The sequence below is a fragment of the Cherax quadricarinatus genome, chromosome 81 (assembly GCF_038502225.1).
Source record: "Cherax quadricarinatus isolate ZL_2023a chromosome 81, ASM3850222v1, whole genome shotgun sequence".
NCBI lineage: Eukaryota > Metazoa > Arthropoda > Malacostraca > Decapoda > Parastacidae > Cherax > Cherax quadricarinatus.
Genome location: NC_091372.1, coordinates 7,807,373 through 7,828,112, shown reverse-complemented (window position 1 = coordinate 7,828,112; position 20,740 = coordinate 7,807,373). Strand labels below are relative to the sequence as shown.

General features: G+C 38.7%; 1 protein-coding gene across 3 annotated transcripts in view; it reads left to right on the top strand.

Annotated features, from left to right (window-relative positions):
• ebi (transducin beta like ebi) overlaps window positions 1–20,446 on the top strand; it is a 56,071-nt gene extending 35,625 nt beyond the window's left edge. For all 3 annotated transcript variants that reach the window (XM_070102313.1, XM_070102315.1, XM_070102314.1), the window contains 3 exons: window positions 6,881–7,008; window positions 7,670–7,835; window positions 19,530–20,446. In XM_070102313.1, the coding sequence (XP_069958414.1) occupies window positions 6,881–7,008; window positions 7,670–7,835; window positions 19,530–19,658 (423 nt within the window). In that variant the 3' untranslated portion in view covers window positions 19,659–20,446. The remainder of the gene's footprint in view (window positions 1–6,880; window positions 7,009–7,669; window positions 7,836–19,529) is intronic.
• Window positions 20,447–20,740: the final 294 nt, after the last annotated feature.

Below are 20,740 nucleotides of genomic sequence, written 5' to 3'. Positions count from 1 at the left end.
GATTTTTAAATACTATTAATAAGTACAGTGGACCCCCGACATTCGATATTAATCCATTCCTGAGAGCTCATCGAATGTCGAAAATATCGAGAGTCGAATTAATTTTTCCCATAAGAAATAATGGAAATCAAATTAATCTGTGCAAGACACCCAAAAGTATGAAAAAAAAATTTTACCACATGAAATATTAAGTTTAATGCAATAGAATAATTACAATAACAACAATAACAATAGAATAATTGACACCTTTAATGAAGATCTGGTGATGATTGATGGGATGGGAGGAGGGGAGAGTATGGATGGTGTTAGTGTTTAGAAGGGGAATCCCCTTCCATTAGGACTTGAGGTATCAAGTCTTTTTCCGGGGTTACTTCCCTTCTTCTCTTAATGCCACTAGGACCAGCTTGAGAGTCACTGGACTTCTGTCACACAACATATCTGTCCATAGAGCTCTGTAACTCCCATTCCTTTAAGATTTGTCTAAAATGGGCCACAACATTGTCAGTGTAATAGCCACCAGCACGGCTTGCAATAGCTGTGTTAGGGTGATTTTCATCCATAAAGGTTTGCAGTTCAACCCACTTTGCACACATTTCCTTAATCTTTGAAGTAGGCACAATGGATTCCACAACTGGCATAGGCTTCTCAGGGTTAGCCCCAAACCCTTCAAAATCTTTCTTAATTTCCATACTAATTCTCACCCTTTTTACCACAGGGTTGGCACTAGATGCCATCAAATGTCGGGGGTCCACTGTACAGTGGAACCTCAAATTTCGAACATATCGCTTATCGAACTCTTCGAAAATAGAACCCTTTTTCTGAGCCAACTTTGTCCCTATTATCGAACTCGCCCCTATTTTCGAACCGCCAGGTACCGGACCTGTCCAGCAGCCTGCTTTGTCTGTGCCCCTACGCAGGCACCGTGAGCCAGTCTGGTTTTGTTGATGCTTGAGTGAACACTAACCTGCGCTCTCATTCAAACATTTTACGATTATTTCATTGTGTTTAGTGCTTGTGGGACTGTGAAATAAGCTACAATGGGCCTAAAGAAACTTGCTAGTGGTACCCCTGTGGTAAAGAAAGTGAGAAACACCATAGATGTGAAGAAGGAAATAATACAGAAGTGAAATGATGTCCAAGTGGAATGATGTCCAAATGTTTGTGCAGAAGTACCACCCTGAGCAAGCTGAAACAAGCCATCTTTGCAACAAGTTCAGTGACAGAACCATATCCCATTTTAAGGAAATCTTAAAGAGGCACCAGAAACAGAGGACTGTGGACAGTTATTTTGTGAGACAGGGGTCCAGTGACTCTCAAGCTGGTCCTAGTGGCATTAAAAGGCAGAAGGGAAGTAATCCCAGAGAGGGCTTTGATACCTAAAGTCCTCATGGAGGGGGATTCTCCTTCCAAACACTAACCCCAACTCCCTCTCTCCTCCTCCCTATCTTCCAGATGCCATCACCCATCTTCAATAAAGGTAAGTAAAATGTTATTTTATATGTTTATTTAAATATATTAATACATAATTGAACACTATATTTGTTGTGTGTATGAAAAACTATAATTAATCTCTATAAAATGTTTTTTTTTTTTTTTGTGTGTGAATATTTTTGGGTTTCTGGAACGGATTAATTTTATTTCCATTATTTCATATGGGAAATATTGCTTCGCTTTTCAGACTTTTAGAATTTAGAACTAACTCCTGGAATGGATTAAGTTCAATATTTGAGGTTCTACTGTACTATTTAGGCTATGTTCTTGGTTCTAGTTATTTTACTGTCAGTATTTTCTGATGGCTTAATCATTTTTCTTCTCAGTTATTAACCCTTTGACTGTTTCGGTCATATTCTATATATGTACATCTTACGAGGTACCGTGTTTGACGTATATATATATATATATATATATATATTTTTTTTTTTTCAACAAGTCGGCTGTCTCCCACCGAGGCAGGGTGACCCACCGAGGCAGGGTGACCCGCCGAGGCAGGGTGACCCACCGAGGCAGGGTGACCCACCGAGGCAGGGTGACCCACCGAGGCAGGGTGACCCAAAAAAGAAAATCCCCAAAAAGAAAATACTTTCATCATCATTCAACACTTTCACCACACTCACACATTATCACTGCTTTTGCAGAGGTGCTCTGAATACAACAGCTTAGAAGCATATACGTATAAAGATACACAACATATCCCTCCAAACTGCCAATATCCCAAACCCCTCCTTTAAAGTGCAGGCATTGTACTTCCCATTTCCAGGACTCAAGTCCGACTATATGAAAATAACCGGTTTCCCTGAATCCCTTCACTAAATATTACCCTGCTCACACTCCAACAGATCGTCAGGTCCCAAGTATCATTCGCCTCCATTCACTCCTATCTAACACACTCATGCACGCTTGCTGGAAGTCCAAGCCCCTAGCCCACAAAACTTCCTTTACCCCCTCTTTCCAACCCTTTCGAAGGTCGACCCCTACCCCTCCTTCCTTTCCCTATAGATTTATATGCTTTCCATGTCATTCTACTTTGATCCATTCTCTCTAAATGACCAAACCACCTCAACAACCCCTCTTCTGCCCTCTGACTAATGCTTTTATTAACTCCACACCTTCTCCTAATTTCCACACTCCGAATTTTCTGCATAATATTTACACCACACATTGCCCATAGACAGGACATCTCCACTGCCTCCAACCGTCTCCTCGCTGCTGCATTTACCACCCAAGCTTCACATCCATATAAGAGTGTTGGTACTACTATACTTTCATACATTCCCTTCTTTGCCTCCATAGATAACGTTTTTTGACTCCACATATACCTCAACGCACCACTCACCTTTTTTCCCTCATCAGTTCTATGATTAACCTCATCCTTCATAAATCCATCCGCCGACACGTCAACTCCCAAGTATCTGAAAACATTCACTTCTTCCATACTCCTCCTCCCCAATTTGATATCCAATTTTTCTTTATCTAAATCATTTGATACCCTCATCACCTTACTCTTTTCTATGTTCACTTTCAACTTTCTACCTTTACACACATTCTCAAACTCATCCACTAACCTTTGCAATTTTTCTTTAGAATCTCCCATAAGCACAGTATCATCAGCAAAAAGTAACTGTGTCAATTCCCATTTTGAATTTGATTCCCCATAATTTAATCCCACCCCTCTCCCGAACACCCTAGCATTTACTTCTTTTACAACCCCATCTATAAATATATTAAACAACCATGGTGACATTACACATCCCTGTCTAAGACCTACTTTTACCGGGAAGTATTCTCCCTCTCTTCTACATGCCCTAACCTGAGCCTCACTATCCTCATAAAAGCTCTTCACAGCATTTAGTAACTTACCACCTATTCCATATACTTGCAACATCTGCCACATTGCTCCTCTATCCACTCTATCATATGCCTTTTCTAAATCCATAAATGCAATAAAAACTTCCCTACCTTTATCTAAATACTGTTCACATATATCCTTCAATGTAAACACTTGATCTACACATCCCCTACCCACTCTGAAACCTCCTTGCTCATCCGCAATCCTACATTCTGTCTTACCTCTAATTCTTTCAATTATAACCCTACCGTATACTTTTCCTGGTATACTCAGTAAACTTATTCCTCTATAATTTTTACAATCTCTTTTGTTCCCTTTCCCTTTATATAAAGGGACTATACATGCTCTCCGCCAATCCCTAGGTACCTTTCCCTCTTTCATACATTTATTAAACAAAAGTACCAACCACTCCAACACTATATCCCCCCCTGCTTTTAACATTTCTGTCATGATCCCATCAGTTCCAGCTGCTTTACCCCCTTTCATTCTACGTAATGCCTCACGTACCTCCACCACACTTACATTCTGCTCTTCTTCACTCCTAAAAGATGGTATACCTCCCTGGCCAGTGCATGAAATTACCGCCTCCCTTTCTTCCTCAACTTTTAAAAGTTCCTCAAAATATTCTCGCCATCTATGTAATACCTTCCTCTCCCCATCTTCTAACTCCCCTTCTCTGTTTTTAACTGACAAATCCATACTTTCCCTAGGCTTTCTTAACTTGTTTAACTCACTCCAAAATTTTTTCTGCTCTCCTTTAGCACTCTCTCACCACTCTCTTCACCTTTTTTTTACTCTCCATATACTCTGCTCTTCTTATAACACTTCTGCTTTGTAAAAACCTCTCGTAAGCTACCTTTTTCTCTTTTATCACACCCTTTACTTCATCATTCCACCAATCACTCCTCTTTCCTCCTGCCCCCACCCTCCTATAACCACAGACTTCTGCCCCACATTCTAATACTGCATTTTTAAAACTATTCCAACCCTCTTCAACCCCCCACTACTCATCTTTGCACTAGCCCACCTTTTTGCCAATAGTCGCTTATATCTCACCCGAACTTCCTCCTCCCTTAGTTTATACACTTTCACCTCCCTCTTACTTGTTGTTGCCACCTTCCTCTTTTCCCATCTACCTCTTACTCTAACTGTAGCTACAACTAAATAATGATCCGATATATCAGTTGCCCCTCTATAAACATGTACATCCTGGAGCCTACCCATCAACCTTTTATCCACCAATACATAATCTAACAAACTACTTTCATTACATGCTACATCATACCTTGTATATTTATTTATCCTCTTTTTCATAAAATATGTATTACTTATTACCAAATTTCTTTCTACACATAGCTCAATTAAAGGCTCCCCATTTACATTTACCCCTGGCACCCCAAATTTACCTACTACTCCCTCTATAACATTTTTACCCACTTTAGCATTGAAATCCCCAACCACCACTACTCTCACACTTGATTCAACAAGCCGGCCGTCTCCCACCGAGGCAGGGTGACCCAAAGAGAAAGAAAATCCCCAAAAAGAAAATACTTTCATCATCATTCAACACTTTCACCTCACTCACACATATCACTGTTTTTGCAGAGGTGCCCAGAATACAACAGTTTAGAAGCATATACGTATAAAAATACACAATATATCTCTCCAAACTGCCAATATCCCAAACCCCTCCTTTAGAGTGCAGGCATTGTACTTCCCATTTCCAGGACTCAAGTCTGGTTATATAAAATAACCGGTTTCCCTGAATCCCTTCACTAAATATTACTCTGCTCATACTCCAAGAGATCGTCAGGTCCCAAATACCATTTGTCTCCATTCACTCCTATCTAACACGCTCACGCACGCTTGCTGGAAGTCCAAACCCCTCGCTCACAACACCTCCTTTACCCCCTCCTTCCAACCTTTTCGAAGACTACCCCTACCCTGCCTTCCTTCCCCTACAGATTTATATGCTCTCCATGTCATTCTACTTTGATCCATTCTCTCTAAATGACCAAACCTCAACAAACCCTCTTCAGCCCTCTGACGTATATATACAGTGGACCCCCGCATAACGATCACCTCCCAATGCGACCAATTATGTAAGTGTATTTATGTAAGTGCGTTTGTACGTGTATGTTTGGGGGTCTGAAATGGACTAATCTACTTCACAATATTCCTTATGGGAACAAATTCGGTCAGTACTGGCACCTGAACATACTTCTGGAATGAAAAAATATCGTTAACCGGGGGTCCACTGTACTCTTAAATTCTAGCGGCTTCAAATCAAGCAGGAGAAAGCTGGTAGGCCCACATGTGAGAGAATGGGTCTGTGTAGTCAGTGTGCACCATATAAAAAAAATCCTGGAGCACGCAGTGCATAATGAGAAAAAAAAAACTCCGACCTTTTTTTTTTTAATTAAAATGCCAACTTTGTGGTATATTTTCGTATAGTATTTATGGTTGTATTCTCGTTTTCTTGGTCTCATTTGATAGAATGGAAAACATTTTATAGAAATAGAGGTGCTTTTGATTGGTTTACTATAAAAAGAACCTGGAAATGGAGCTCAAAGTAGGGGAAATGTTTGATTTTTGCTGATGTTCAAAAGTAAACAAATGATGTCATTGTCCAATAAATGTCCAACTAGCCATTCTGATATGCAGTCATGAATGGGTTGACATTATTTGTACAATTATTACAGTAGTCTGCATAACAGTAAATCTTCTATTTTTTGTTTGAATAAAAATTCAAAATAGAAAGCAAGAGTAATATCAGTGGGGCTTGGAGATGTGACTGATGAACAAAGAAAATGTTATTTTAGAGCCAGGAATGTCTGCATTGTTCATTCTGGACCCTATTTTGAAATTGTCATATTTTTTAATTTTCGTGAAATTGGCCAAATTGCAAATTTCTGACAATATTATTGGGTAGTTGAAATTGGTAAATGGGCAGTTTCTTGTACTCAGTCGATAAAAAAAACTGAGTTCTGAAGAAATAGCTATGAGTTTGGTCGACTGGAACAATGGAATTAGCCAAAAATAGGGCTCAAAGTAGGCGAAATCGCCAATTTGTAAGTATCGCCGAGGTCGCTAACTTTGCAAGAGCGTAATTCCATCAGTTTTCCATCAAATTTCGTTTTTTGGTGTCATTACAATTGGGAAAAGATTCTCTTATCATTTCATAAGAAAATAATTTTTTTTTTTAAATTTTGCGACACCAGGAGACACCTCAGGATTGGGGGTTGCGACAGTCAAGGGGTTAATGCTAAAAAATTGGGTGACTGCCTTCTCTCCCATTGAAAATAGTAAAGAATAAAAATAGCAAAAAGCAGTGATGACCAAAAATATATTAATCATTAATAAATACATTTGAAATATTAAATGTTTTTAACTTTTAACTTAATATATAAAGTCATACATATATACTTACCATAATTACTATGAAATTATTTTTTTTAAAACTCTCAACTATATTGTTATTATTCAAATCTTTCTCATTTGCTTATTATATATTGTAGCTAACTTGAATTTCAGATTTGGTCTATGCGTCAGGATACTTGCGTACACGACTTACAAGCACACAGCAAAGAGATTTATACAATCAAGTGGTCACCAACTGGGCCTGGTACCAACAATCCAAATATGAACCTCATACTTGCTAGGTAACTATACTGTTTTTATAATACAATTCAATTTTTTTTTTTTCAATTCACAGGCTATCTTCTAGTGAAGCAGGGTGACCTAAAAGGAAAAACTAAACTTTTTTCCTTTTACATTTAGTAATTTATACAGGAAAAGGGGCTACTATCCCCTTGATCCTGGTATTTTAGTCACCTCCTATGACACGCATTACAATGTAGATCTGAACCTTATACTTGCTAGGTAATCATAATGTTTTTCTTCTGTCTTGTTGGTAAATAAATTAAGTGTTTTTGGGCCAAACATATTATTATAATTATTTTTATAATCATGGGGGAGTGCTAAACCTGTAGGATTATACAGTGCATGTGGGGGGGGGTAGAAAGTATTCAGGCTCAATTCAGGGAACCGGAGCACAGATCCAATTCCCTAGCTAGATTAAGAGCCCCTCACCAGCATCAAGGAACCTCCCTTGAGGGGGTAACAATGCATAACTGTAGCTGTATCCATGGATACAGGGGTTCTCTTGTAAATACTCACAACATATTGATACCAAGATAAGTTGTGGACCTGAAATATATTTTTAGCCTATAGGCTAATGTAACAATGATTTTATCTGATGGGTGCTACATTTTTGAAGCTGATTGGAAATGAATAATTTTTTTAAATGATTTTAATCAACAGTGCTTCATTTGACTCCACTGTACGTCTTTGGGATGTAGAGAGGGGAGCCTGCATTCACACCCTTACCAGACACTCCGAACCAGTATATTCTGTGGCCTTTTCTCCAGATGGCAAGTTCCTAGCATCTGGGAGCTTTGATAAGTGTGTCCATATATGGTCTACTCAGGTTAGTAATCCTAATTAATCCATATATCCTCTTAGTCAGCTTAATTTGTTCCAGTCCTTCTAAATTGCCCAAGTATCTCAACAATTTCCATTCCCTGAATTATCTTTTGTACCACCACACCATTTTCCATTCCCAGAATTATCATCTGGGAGTGGAAGATGGTGTGCATAATATTCACACCGCACATTGGTCACAAGCACTGCCTCCATCCTCTGCCACAGGATTCCAAGATCATGCCTCACACCCATACAAAAGTGTTGGCACCATTGTACTCGAGTACATTTCCCATTTTGTATCTTTTGACAAGGTTCTTGCTTTCTGTAGACCCTAGACAATCCAACCGTTTCATCATCTATTTTATGACTTGCCTCTTCTTTCATAGAGCCATCTGTTGATGCCACTCCAAAAGTATGTAAATACATTCACTTCATAGTCTCCCTCCAATCTTTCATTGTTTTTACTTTCTTTTCATCACCTTGCTCTTTTCTTTATTCACTTTCAACTTTCTTCTGGTACACTCCCTGCCAGACTCCTCCAGCCTCTGAAACTGTACTTTTGAATTTAAAAACCACTATGCTATCAGCAAAGTGAAACAACTCTTATTTTATATTCATTACCTTTTGATATCTTTTCCTAAGCCTAACTCTAGAATTCACTTCTCTTACAACCCACAATTGCATTTACCACTAAATTTTCTTTCTAACTTTTAATGCAGGACTTAAGAAATCGTAATGACACGATTGCAAATAAACCATACCCCCGGCCGGGATTGAACCCGCGGTCATAGAGTCTCAAAACTCCAGCCCGTCGCGCTAGCCACTAGTGGCTAGCGCGACGGGCTGGAGTTTTGAGACTCTATGACCGCGGGTTCAATCCCGGCCGGGGGTATGGTTTTAATGCAGGTTTTGTAGATACATAGAATGTAATTGCTATAAAAAAAATTTAATTTCCATTAGTGATGCAGTCAAGGAAACCCTGCTATTTTAATTGACCCAATTACAGAGTGGCTGACCATAGAGGTAAGTGGTTCAGTTTCCCTGTTTTTTAAACTGGAGAAAAGCAGATGATAGTTTACTGTGATACTTTTTAAAACAATAATTACTCTACTCCTTGATACTTAGGCTAGATCAAGGCTATGATGTGGTTTGAATTTTTTTTTTTCCTCTGAAACTAGTTTTTCAGCAGGTGAGCAAACAAATTGTTGTACTTAGTAGTATCAAAATCTTGCAGCCTTTAGGAAGCCTGGCTTTTCTGCAGTGCTTCCTGGCTGCATTCTTAAACCCTTTGATGGCAAGGTTCTTCATGCTCAGCTTGTAAACAATTGATAACAGTTCCACACCCTTTAGTGCTCATGGATTAGCACTTGGGCCACTTAAGTTTGTGAGCTGCATTAGCACAGGTCAGATTATTATAATAAGAGATCTATAAGGGTTATACAGTGCCTAGGAAATGTAAGGTAATCAAATTTGGTCCTAGGAAGGGAATAGTAATACCATTTCTTGGAATCATGATCCTTCAATCTGCAGCTAACCATTCATCTACTTAAAGGCAGCAAAGGTCAAACAGTTAATCTGACCTTAGACCTTAGCTATTGACTTTTCAATACTACAGAGAATATATATAAAAATGTCTAAGGTATTGATCTCATCATTATGTATTTGTTTGGGATTTAGTGTTATATATGTATGTAGGTAGTAGGTTGGTAGACAGCAACCACCCAGGGAAGTACTACCGTCCTGCCAGAAACCTGTAACTGTTTTGCATGATGGTAGGATTGCTGGTGTCTTTTTCTGTCTCATAAACATGCTAGATAACAGGGATATCTTGCTACTCCTACTTACACTTTGGTCACACTTCACAGACACGCATGTATGTATATGTATGTATGTATATATGTATATATGTATATATGTATGTATTTTTTTTTTTTTTTTTTTTTTTCAACAAGTCGGCCGTCTCCCACCGAGGCAGGGTGACCCAAAAAAGAAAGAAAATCCCCAAAAAGAAAATACTTTCATCATCATTCAACACTTTCACCACACTCGCACATTATCACTGTTTTTGCAGAGGTGCTCAGAATACAACAGTCTAGAAGCATAAACATATAAAGATACACAACATATCCCTCCAAACTGCCAATATCCCAAACCCCTCCTTTAAAGTGCAGGCATTGTACTTCCCATTTCCAGGACTCAAGTCCGACTATATGAAAATAACCGGTTTCCCTGAATCCCTTCACTAAATATTACCCTGCTCACACTCCAACAGATCGTCAGGTCCCAAGTACCATTCGTCTCCATTCACTCCTATCTAACACGCTCACGCACGCTTGCTGGAAGTCCAAGCCCCTTACCCACAAAACCTCCTTTACCCCCTCTCTCCAACCCTTTCGAGGACGACCCCTACCCCGCCTTCCTTCCCCTATAGATTTATATGCTTTCCATGTCATTCTACTGTGATCCATTCTCTCTAAATGACCAAACCACCTCAACAACCCCTCTTCTGCCCTCTGACTAATACTTTTATTAACTCCACACCTTCTCCTAATTTCCACACTCCGAATTTTCTGCATAATATTTACACCACACATTGCCCTTAAACAGGACATCTCCGCTGCCTCCAACCGTCTCCTCGCTGCTGCATTTACCACCCAAGCTTCACACCCATATAAGAGTGTTGGTACTACTATACTTTCATACATTCCCTTCTTTGCCTCCATAGATAACGTTTTTTGACTCCACATATACCTCAACGCACCACTCACCTTTTTTCCCTCATCAATTCTATGATTAACCTCATCCTTCATAAATCCATCCGCCGACACGTCAACTCCCAAGTATCTGAAAACATTCACTTCTTCCATACTCCTCCTCCCCAATTTGATATCCAATTTTTCTTTATCTAAATCATTTGACACCCTCATCACCTTACTCTTTTCTATGTTCACTTTCAACTTTCTACCTTTACACACATTCCCAAACTCATCCACTAACCTTTGCAATTTTTCTTTAGAATCTCCCATAAGCACAGTATCATCAGCAAAAAGTAACTGTGTCAATTCCCATTTTGAATTTGATTCCCCATAATTTAATCCCACCCCTCTCCCAAACACCCTAGCATTTACTTCCTTTACAACCCCATCTATAAATATATTAAACAACCATGGTGACATTACACATCCCTGTCTAAGACCTACTTTTACCGGGAAGTAGTCTCCCTCTCTTCTACACACCCTAACCTGAGCCTCACTATCCTCATAAAAACTCTTTACAGCATTTAATAACTTACCACCTATTCCATATACTTGCAACATCTGCCACATTGCTCCTCTATCCACTCTATCATATGCCTTTTCTAAATCCATAAATGCAATAAAAACTTCCCTATCTTTATCTAAATACTGTTCACATATATGCTTCAATGTAAACACCTGATCTACACATCCCCTACCCACTCTAAAACCTCCTTGCTCATCCGCAATCCTACATTCTGTCTTACCTCTAATTCTTTCAATTATAACCCTACCGTACACTTTTCCTGGTATACTCAGTAAGCTTATTCCTCTATAATTTTTACAGTCTCTTTTGTCCCCTTTCCCTTTATATAAAGGGACTATACATGCTCTCTGCCAATCCCTAGGTACCTTCCCCTCTTTCATACATTTATTAAACAAAAGTACCAACCACTCCAACACTATATCCCCCCCTGCTTTTAACATTTCTGTCATGATCCCATCAGTTCCAGCTGCTTTACCCCCTTTCATTTTACGTAATGCCTCACGTACCTCCCCCACACTTACATGTATGTATGTATATATATATATATATATTTTTTTTTTTTTTTTTTTTTTTTTTTTTTTTTTTTTTTTTTTTTTCAACAAGTCGGCCGTCTCCCACCGAGGCAGGGTGACCCAAAAAAGAAAGAAAATCCCCAAAAAGAAAACACTTCCATCATCATTCAACACTTTCACCACACTCGCACACTATCACTGTCTTTGCAGAGGCGCTCAGAATACAACAGTCCAGAAGCATAAACATACAAAGATACACAACATATCCCTCCAAACTGCCAATATCCCAAACCCCTCCTTTAAAGTGCAGGCATTGTACTTCCCATTTCCAGGACTCAAGTCCGACTATATGAAAATAACCGGTTTCCCTGAATCCCTTCACTAAATATTACCCTGCTCACACTCCAACAGATCGTCAGGTCCCAAGTACCATTCGTCTCCATTCACTCCTATCTAACACGCTCACGCACGCTTGCTGGAAGTCCAAGCCCCTTACCCACAAAACCTCCTTTACCCCCTCTCTCCAACCCTTTCGAGGACGACCCCTACCCCGCCTTCCTTCCCCTATAGATTTATATGCTTTCCATGTCATTCTACTGTGATCCATTCTCTCTAAATGACCAAACCACCTCAACAACCCCTCTTCTGCCCTCTGACTAATACTTTTATTAACTCCACACCTTCTCCTAATTTCCACACTCCGAATTTTCTGCATAATATTTACACCACACATTGCCCTTAAACAGGACATCTCCGCTGCCTCCAACCGTCTCCTCGCTGCTGCATTTACCACCCAAGCTTCACACCCATATAAGAGTGTTGGTACTACTATACTTTCATACATTCCCTTCTTTGCCTCCATAGATAACGTTTTTTGACTCCACATATACCTCAACGCACCACTCACCTTTTTTCCCTCATCAATTCTATGATTAACCTCATCCTTCATAAATCCATCCGCCGACACGTCAACTCCCAAGTATCTGAAAACATTCACTTCTTCCATACTCCTCCTCCCCAATTTGATATCCAATTTTTCTTTATCTAAATCATTTGACACCCTCATCACCTTACTCTTTTCTATGTTCACTTTCAACTTTCTACCTTTACACACATTCCCAAACTCATCCACTAACCTTTGCAATTTTTCTTTAGAATCTCCCATAAGCACAGTATCATCAGCAAAAAGTAACTGTGTCAATTCCCATTTTGAATTTGATTCCCCATAATTTAATCCCACCCCTCTCCCAAACACCCTAGCATTTACTTCCTTTACAACCCCATCTATAAATATATTAAACAACCATGGTGACATTACACATCCCTGTCTAAGACCTACTTTTACCGGGAAGTAGTCTCCCTCTCTTCTACACACCCTAACCTGAGCCTCACTATCCTCATAAAAACTCTTTACAGCATTTAATAACTTACCACCTATTCCATATACTTGCAACATCTGCCACATTGCTCCTCTATCCACTCTATCATATGCCTTTTCTAAATCCATAAATGCAATAAAAACTTCCCTATCTTTATCTAAATACTGTTCACATATATGCTTCAATGTAAACACCTGATCTACACATCCCCTACCCACTCTAAAACCTCCTTGCTCATCCGCAATCCTACATTCTGTCTTACCTCTAATTCTTTCAATTATAACCCTACCGTACACTTTTCCTGGTATACTCAGTAAGCTTATTCCTCTATAATTTTTACAGTCTCTTTTGTCCCCTTTCCCTTTATATAAAGGGACTATACATGCTCTCTGCCAATCCCTAGGTACCTTCCCCTCTTTCATACATTTATTAAACAAAAGTACCAACCACTCCAACACTATATCCCCCCCTGCTTTTAACATTTCTGTCATGATCCCATCAGTTCCAGCTGCTTTACCCCCTTTCATTTTACGTAATGCCTCACGTACCTCCCCCACACTTACATTCTGCTCTTCTTCACTCCTAAAAGATGGTATACCTCCCTGACCAGTGCATGAAATTACTGCCTCTGTTTCTTCCTTAACATTTAAAAGTTCCTCAAAATATTCTCGCCATCTACCCAATACCTCCATCTCCCCATCTACTAACTCCCCTACTCTGTTTTTAACTGACAAATCCATATTTTCCCTAGGCTTTCTTAACTTGTTTAACTCACTCCAAAATTTTTTCTTATTTTCATTAAAATTTCTTGACAGTGCCTCTCCCACTCTATCATCTGCTCTCCTTTTGCACTCTCTCACCACTCTCTTTACCTTTCTTTTACTCTCCATATACTCTGCTCTTCTTATAACACTTCTGCTTTGTAAAAACCTCTCATAAGCTACCTTTTTCTCTTTTATCACACCCTTTACTTCATCATTCCACCAATCACTCCTCTTTCCTCCTGCCCCCACCCTCCTATAACCACAAACTTCTGCCCCACATTCTAATACTGCATTTTTAAAACTATTCCAACCCTCTTCAACCCCCCCACTACTCATCTTTGCACTAGCCCACCTTTCTGCCAATAGTCGCTTATATCTCACCCGAACTTCCTCCTCCCTTAGTTTATACACTTTCACCTCCCTCTTACTTGTTGTTGCCACCTTCCTCTTTTCCCATCTACCTCTTACTCTAACTGTAGCTACAACTAAATAATGATCCGATATATCAGTTGCCCCTCTATAAACATGTACATCCTGGAGCCTACCCATCAACCTTTTATCCACCAATACATAATCTAATAAACTACTTTCATTACGTGCTACATCATACCTTGTATATTTATTTATCCTCTTTTTCATAAAATATGTATTACTTATTACCAAATTTCTTTCTACACATAGCTCAATTAAAGGCTCCCCATTTACATTTACCCCTGGCACCCCAAATTTACCTACTACTCCCTCCATAACATTTTTACCCACTTTAGCATTAAAATCCCCAACCACCATTACTCTCACACTTGATTCAAAACTCCCCACGCATTCACTCAACATTTCCCAAAATCTCTCTCTCTCCTCTACACTTCTCTCTTCTCCAGGTGCATACACGCTTATTATAACCCACTTTTCACATCCAATCTTTATTTTACTCCACATAATCCTTGAATTAATACATTTATAGTCCCTCTTTTCCTGCCATAGCTTATCCTTCAACATTATTGCTACTCCTTCTTTAGCTCTAACTCTATTTGAAACCCCTGACCTAATCCCATTTATTCCTCTCCACTGAAACTCTCCCACCCCCTTCAGCTTTGTTTCACTTAAAGCCAGGACATCCAGCTTCTTCTCATTCATAACATCCACAATCATCTCTTTCTTATCATCTGCACAACATCCACGCACATTCAGACTTCCCACTTTGACAATTTTCTTCTTCTTATTCTTTTTAGTAATCTTTACAGGAAAAGGGGTTACTAGCCCATTGTTCCCGGCATTTTAGTTGACTTTTACAACACGCATGGCTTACGGAGGAAAGATTCTTATTCCACTTCCCCATGGATATAAAAGGAAAATTAATAAGACCAAGAACTATTAAGATAAAATCAAAGAAAACTCAGATGAGTGTGTATAAATAAATGTGTACATGTATGTGTAGTGTGACCTAAGTGTAAGTAGAAGTAGCAAGACATGCCTGTAATCTTGCATATTTATGAGACAGACAAAAGACATCAGCAATCCTACCATCATGTAAAACAATCACAGGCTTCGTTTTACACTCACTTGGCAGGACGGTAGTACCTCCCTGGGTGGTTGCTGTCTACCAACCTACTACCATAATATATATATATATATATATATATATATATATATATATATATATATATATATATATATATATATATATATATATATATATATATATATATATATATATATATATATATATATATATTTTTTTTTTTTTTTTTTTTTTTTTTCAACAAGTCGGTCGTCTCCCATATGTTTTTTTTTTTTTTTAACAAGTCGGCCGTCTCCCACCGAGGCAGGGTGACCCAAAAAAGAAAGAAAATCCCCAAAAAGAAAATACTTTCATCATTCAACACTTTCACCACACTCACACATTATCACTGCTTTTGCAGAGGTGCCCAGAATACAACAGTTTAGAAGCATATACGTATAAAGATACACAACATATCCCTCCAAACTGCCAATATCCCAAACCACTCCTTTAAAGTGCAGGCATTGTACTTCCCATTTCCAGGACTCAAGTCCGACTATATGAAAATAACCGGTTTCCCTGAATCCCTTCACTAAATATTACCCTGCTCACACTCCAACAGATCGTCAGGTCCCAAGTATCATTCGTCTCCATTCACTCCTATCTAACACGCTCATGCACGCTTGCATATATATATATATATATATATATATATATATATATATATATATATATATATATATATATATATATACATAGATACATACATATATATATATATATATATATACATACATACATACATACATACATACATACATACATACATACATACATACATCTAGGTTTTTCTCCTTTTTCTAAATAGCTCTTGTTCTTCTTTATTTCTTCTATTGTCCATGGGGAAGTGGAAAAGAATCTTTCCTCCGTAAGCCATGCGTGTCGTATGAGGCGACTAAAATGCCGGGAGCAATGGGCTAGTAACCCCTTCTCCTGTAGACATTTACTAAAAAAGAGAAGAAGAAAAACTTTATAAAACTGGGATGCTTGAATGTGCATGGATGTAGTGCGGATGACAAGAAACAGATGATTGCTGAAGTTACGAATGAAAAGAAGTTGGATGTCCTGGCCCTAAGCGAAACAAAGCTGAAGGGGGTAGGGGAGTTTCAGTGGGGGGAAATAAATGGGATTAAATCTGGAGTATCTGAGAGAGTTAGGAAGGGGTAGCAATAATGTTTAAGGATCAGTTATGGAAGGAGAAAAGAGAATATGAATGTGTAAATTCAAGAATTATGTGGATTAAAGTAAAGGTTGGATGCGAAAAGTGGGTCATAATAAGCGTGTATGCACCTGGAGAAGAGAGGAATGTAGAGGAGAGAGAGATTTGGGGAGATGTTAAGTGAATGTATAGTAACCTTTGAACCAAGTGAGAGTAATTGTGGTAGGGGACCTGAATGCTGAAGTAGGAGAAACTTTTAGAGAGGGTGTGGTAGGTAAGTTTGGGGTGCCAGGTGTAAATGATAATGGGAGCCCTTTGATTGAACTTTGTATAGAAAGGGGTTTAGTTATAGGTAATACATATTTTAAGAAAAAGAGGATAAATAAGTATACAAGATATGATGTAGGGCAAAATGACAGTAGTTTGTTGGATTATGTATTGGTAGATAAAAGACTGTTGAGTAGACTTCAGGATGTACATGTTTATAGAAGGGCCACAGATATATCAGATCACTTCTTAATTGTAGCTACACTGAGAGTAAAAGATAGATGGGATACAAGGAGAATAGAAGCATCAGGGAAGAGAGAGGTGAAGGTTTATAAACTAAAAGAGGAGGCAGTTAGGGTAAGATATAAACAGCTATTGGAGGATAGATGGGCTAATGAGAGCATAGGCAATGTGGTCAAAGAGGTATGGGGTAGGTTTAAAAATGTAGTGTTAGAGTGTTCAGCAGAAGTTTGTGGTTACAGGAAAGTGGGTGCGGGAGGGAAGAGGAGCGATTGGTGGAATGATGATGTAAAGAGAGTAGTAAGGGAGAAAAAGTTAGCATATGAGAAGTTTTTACAAAGTAGAAGTGATGCAAGGAGGGAAGAGTATATGGAGAAAAAGAGAGAGGTTAAGAGAGTGGTGAAGCAATGTAAAAAGAGAGCAAATGAGAGAGTGGGTGAGATGTTATCAACAAATTTTGTTGAAAATAAGAAAAAGTTTTGGAGTGAGATTAACAAGTTAAGGAAGCCTAGAGAAGAGAACAAATGGATTTGTCAGTTAAAAATAGGAGAGGAGAGTTATTAAATGGAGAGTCAGAGGTATTGGGAAGATGGAAGGAATATTTTGAGGAATTGTTAAATGTTGATGAAGATAGGGAAGCTGTGATTTCATGTATAGGGCAAGGAGGAATAACATCTTGTAGGAGTGAGGAAGAGCCAGTTGTGAGTGTGGGGGAAGTTCGTGAGGCAGTAGGTAAAATGAAAGGGAATAAGGCAGCTGGGATTGATGGGATAAAGATAGAAATGTTAAAAGCAGGTGGGGATATAGTTTTGGAGTGGTTGGTGCAATTATTTAATAAATGTATGGAAGAGGGTAAGGTACCTAGGGATTGGCAGAGAGCATGCATAGTTTCTTTGTATAAAGGCAAAGGGGACAAAAGAGAGTGCAAAAATTATAGGGGGAAAAGTCTGTTGAGTATACCTGGTAAAGTGTATGGTAGAGTTATTATTGAAAGAATTAAGAGTAAGATGGAGAATAGGATAGCAAATGAACAAGGAGGCTTTAGGAAAGGTAGGGGGTGTGTGGACCAGGTGTTTACAGTGAAACATATAAGTGAACAGTATTTAGATAAGGCTAAAGAGGTTTTTGTGGCATTTATGGATTTGGAAAAGGCGTATGACAGGGTGGATAGGGGGGCAATGTGGCAGATGTTGCAGGTGTATGGTGTAGGAGGTAGGTTACTGAAAGCATTGAAGAGTTTTTACGAGGATAGTGAGGCTCAAGTTAGAGTATGTAGGAAAGAGGGAGATTATTTCCCAGTAAAAGTAGGCCTTAGACAAGGATGTGTGATGTCACCGTGGTTGTTTAATATATTTATAGATGGGGTTGTAAGAGAAATAAATGTGAGTTTCTTGGCAAGAGGCGTGGAGTTAGAAGATAAAAAATCACACATAAAGTGGGAGTTGTCACAGTTGCTCTTTGCTGATGACACTGTGCTCTTGGGAGATTCTGAAGAGAAGTTGCAGAGGTTGGTGGATGAATTTGGTAGGGTATGCAAAAGAAGAAAATTGAAAGTGAATACAGGAAAGAGTAAGGTTATGAGGATAACAAAAAGATTAGGTGATGAAAGATTGGATATCAGATTGGAGGGAGAGAGTATGGAGGAGGTGAATGTATTCAGATATTTGGAAGTGGATGTGTCAGCGGATGGGTCTATGAAAGATGAGGTGAATCATAGAATTGATGAGGGGAAAAGGGTGAGCGGTGCACTTAGGAGTCTGTGGAGACAAAGAACTTTGTCCTTGGAGGCAAAGAGGGGAATGTATGAGAGTATAGTTTTACCAACGCTCTTATATGGGTGTGAAGCATGGGTGATGAATGTTGCAGCGAGGAGAAGGCTGGAGGCAGTGGAGATGTCATGTCTGAGGGCAATGTGTGGTGTGAATATAATGCAGAGAATTCGTAGTTTGGAAGTTAGGAGGAGGTGCGGGATTACCAAAACTTTTGTCCAGAGGGCTGAGGAAGGGTTGTTTAGGTGGTTCGGACATGTAGAGAGAATGGAGCGAAACAGAATGACTTTCAAGAGTGTATCAGTCTGTAGTGGAAGGAAGGCGGGGTAGGGGTCGGCCTAGGAAAGGTTGGAGGGAGGGGGTAAAGGTGGTTTTGTGTGCAAGGGGCTTTTACTTCCAGCAGGCATGTGTGAGCGTGTTTGATAGGAGTGAATGGAGACAAATGTTTTTTAATACTTGACGTGCTGTTGGAGTGTGAGCAAAGTAACATTTATGAAGGGATTCAGGGAAACCGGCAGGCCGGACTTGAGTCCTGGAGATGGGAAGTACAGTGCCTGCACTCTGAAGGAGGGGTGTTAATGTTGCAGTTTAAAAACTGTAGTGTAGAGCACCCTTCTGGCAAGACAGTGATGGAGTGAATGATGGTGAAAGTTTTTCTTTTTCGGGCCACCCTGCCTTGGTGGGAATCGGCCAGTGTGTTAATAATAAAAAATATATAATTACAATAATTTTTTTTATTTTTTTTTTTTTTTTTTTTTTACTTTTCAGTCAGGGCAGCTGGTCCACAGCTACAAAGGTACAGGAGGTATTTTTGAGGTATGTTGGAATTCTCGAGGAGACAAAGTGGGAGCTTCAGCATCAGATGGAAGTGTTTTTGTTTTGGACTTGCGCAAGTAACTGCATTTTGAGTGTACATACTTGAAGTTCATTTATTATCGGTTCTGAAGAACAAATAACTGTGATTATATCTAAAAAAAAAATGCTTTTGCAACAAACTGAACTGCAGTTAACAACTGAATAAAGAAATAAATACTTTGAGAATGAATAACAATACAGTATTGTCATTTATTAGATTTTTATGGTTTATGGCTGGGACTGCATATGTATTTTGTATCATGGAAATCGGAATGATTTTAATTAGTCTATCTGTATTGTCTAATTTGATTTTTTATACTTAGTTCTTATGATAATGATTCTCAAGTAAATTTTAGTAAGAAAGTACTGTATTGATGGATTATTGCACTGGCTTTCTGCTATACACTGCAGTTAAGAGTACGTACTTGTTCAAAACTGTTACCAAGTACACGCGGGTTGTAGAAGGGCTGCGAGTGCACTGGTTGTATTTCGCAAATTGTGCTTGTGAGGAAGGTACATAAAGTTGCAGAGCTTGCTGCAAACCCACTTGTATTATTCCATACTATTCATGTGTACAGTTTAACAAGAATATAAATTTAAGACAATTATCCACGAGTACGGATAACACAAGGTTGCAGATGGGTGGTTTATAAAATGGAAAGAAGACTGAACCCATTCCATGCAATGAGAGATATAGTGTTTTTAAAAAGTACCTGTTTTACAACTTTAACTTGTGAGGTGATGCAATTTTATTAATTTTGTGTAACTTGGGTCTAATATAAACATGCTCTAATTATTTATAATAAATGATTCCTGGACACTATGTGTAATATGTATCTTCTTCATCCATGATGATTTTCCTTAGGTTAAATATCTGAATCTTTTGAGTAATCCATATAATTATTTTTTTTATGTTATGTTTCAAAAATCCCCTTTAAGTGCAAATTTAATTTTAATTACCTAAATGATTTTTAAAAATTCTAAAGTTCAAATTTCCACAGGAAATATTAGGTTAAAGACATTCATTCCGGTGATAACCACATGGCAATTAATTTTAAGGACAGTATTTTTTATATATAGACTTTTATCAGCTTTGCATGGGAAAAAGCATTGTGTAAATTTTA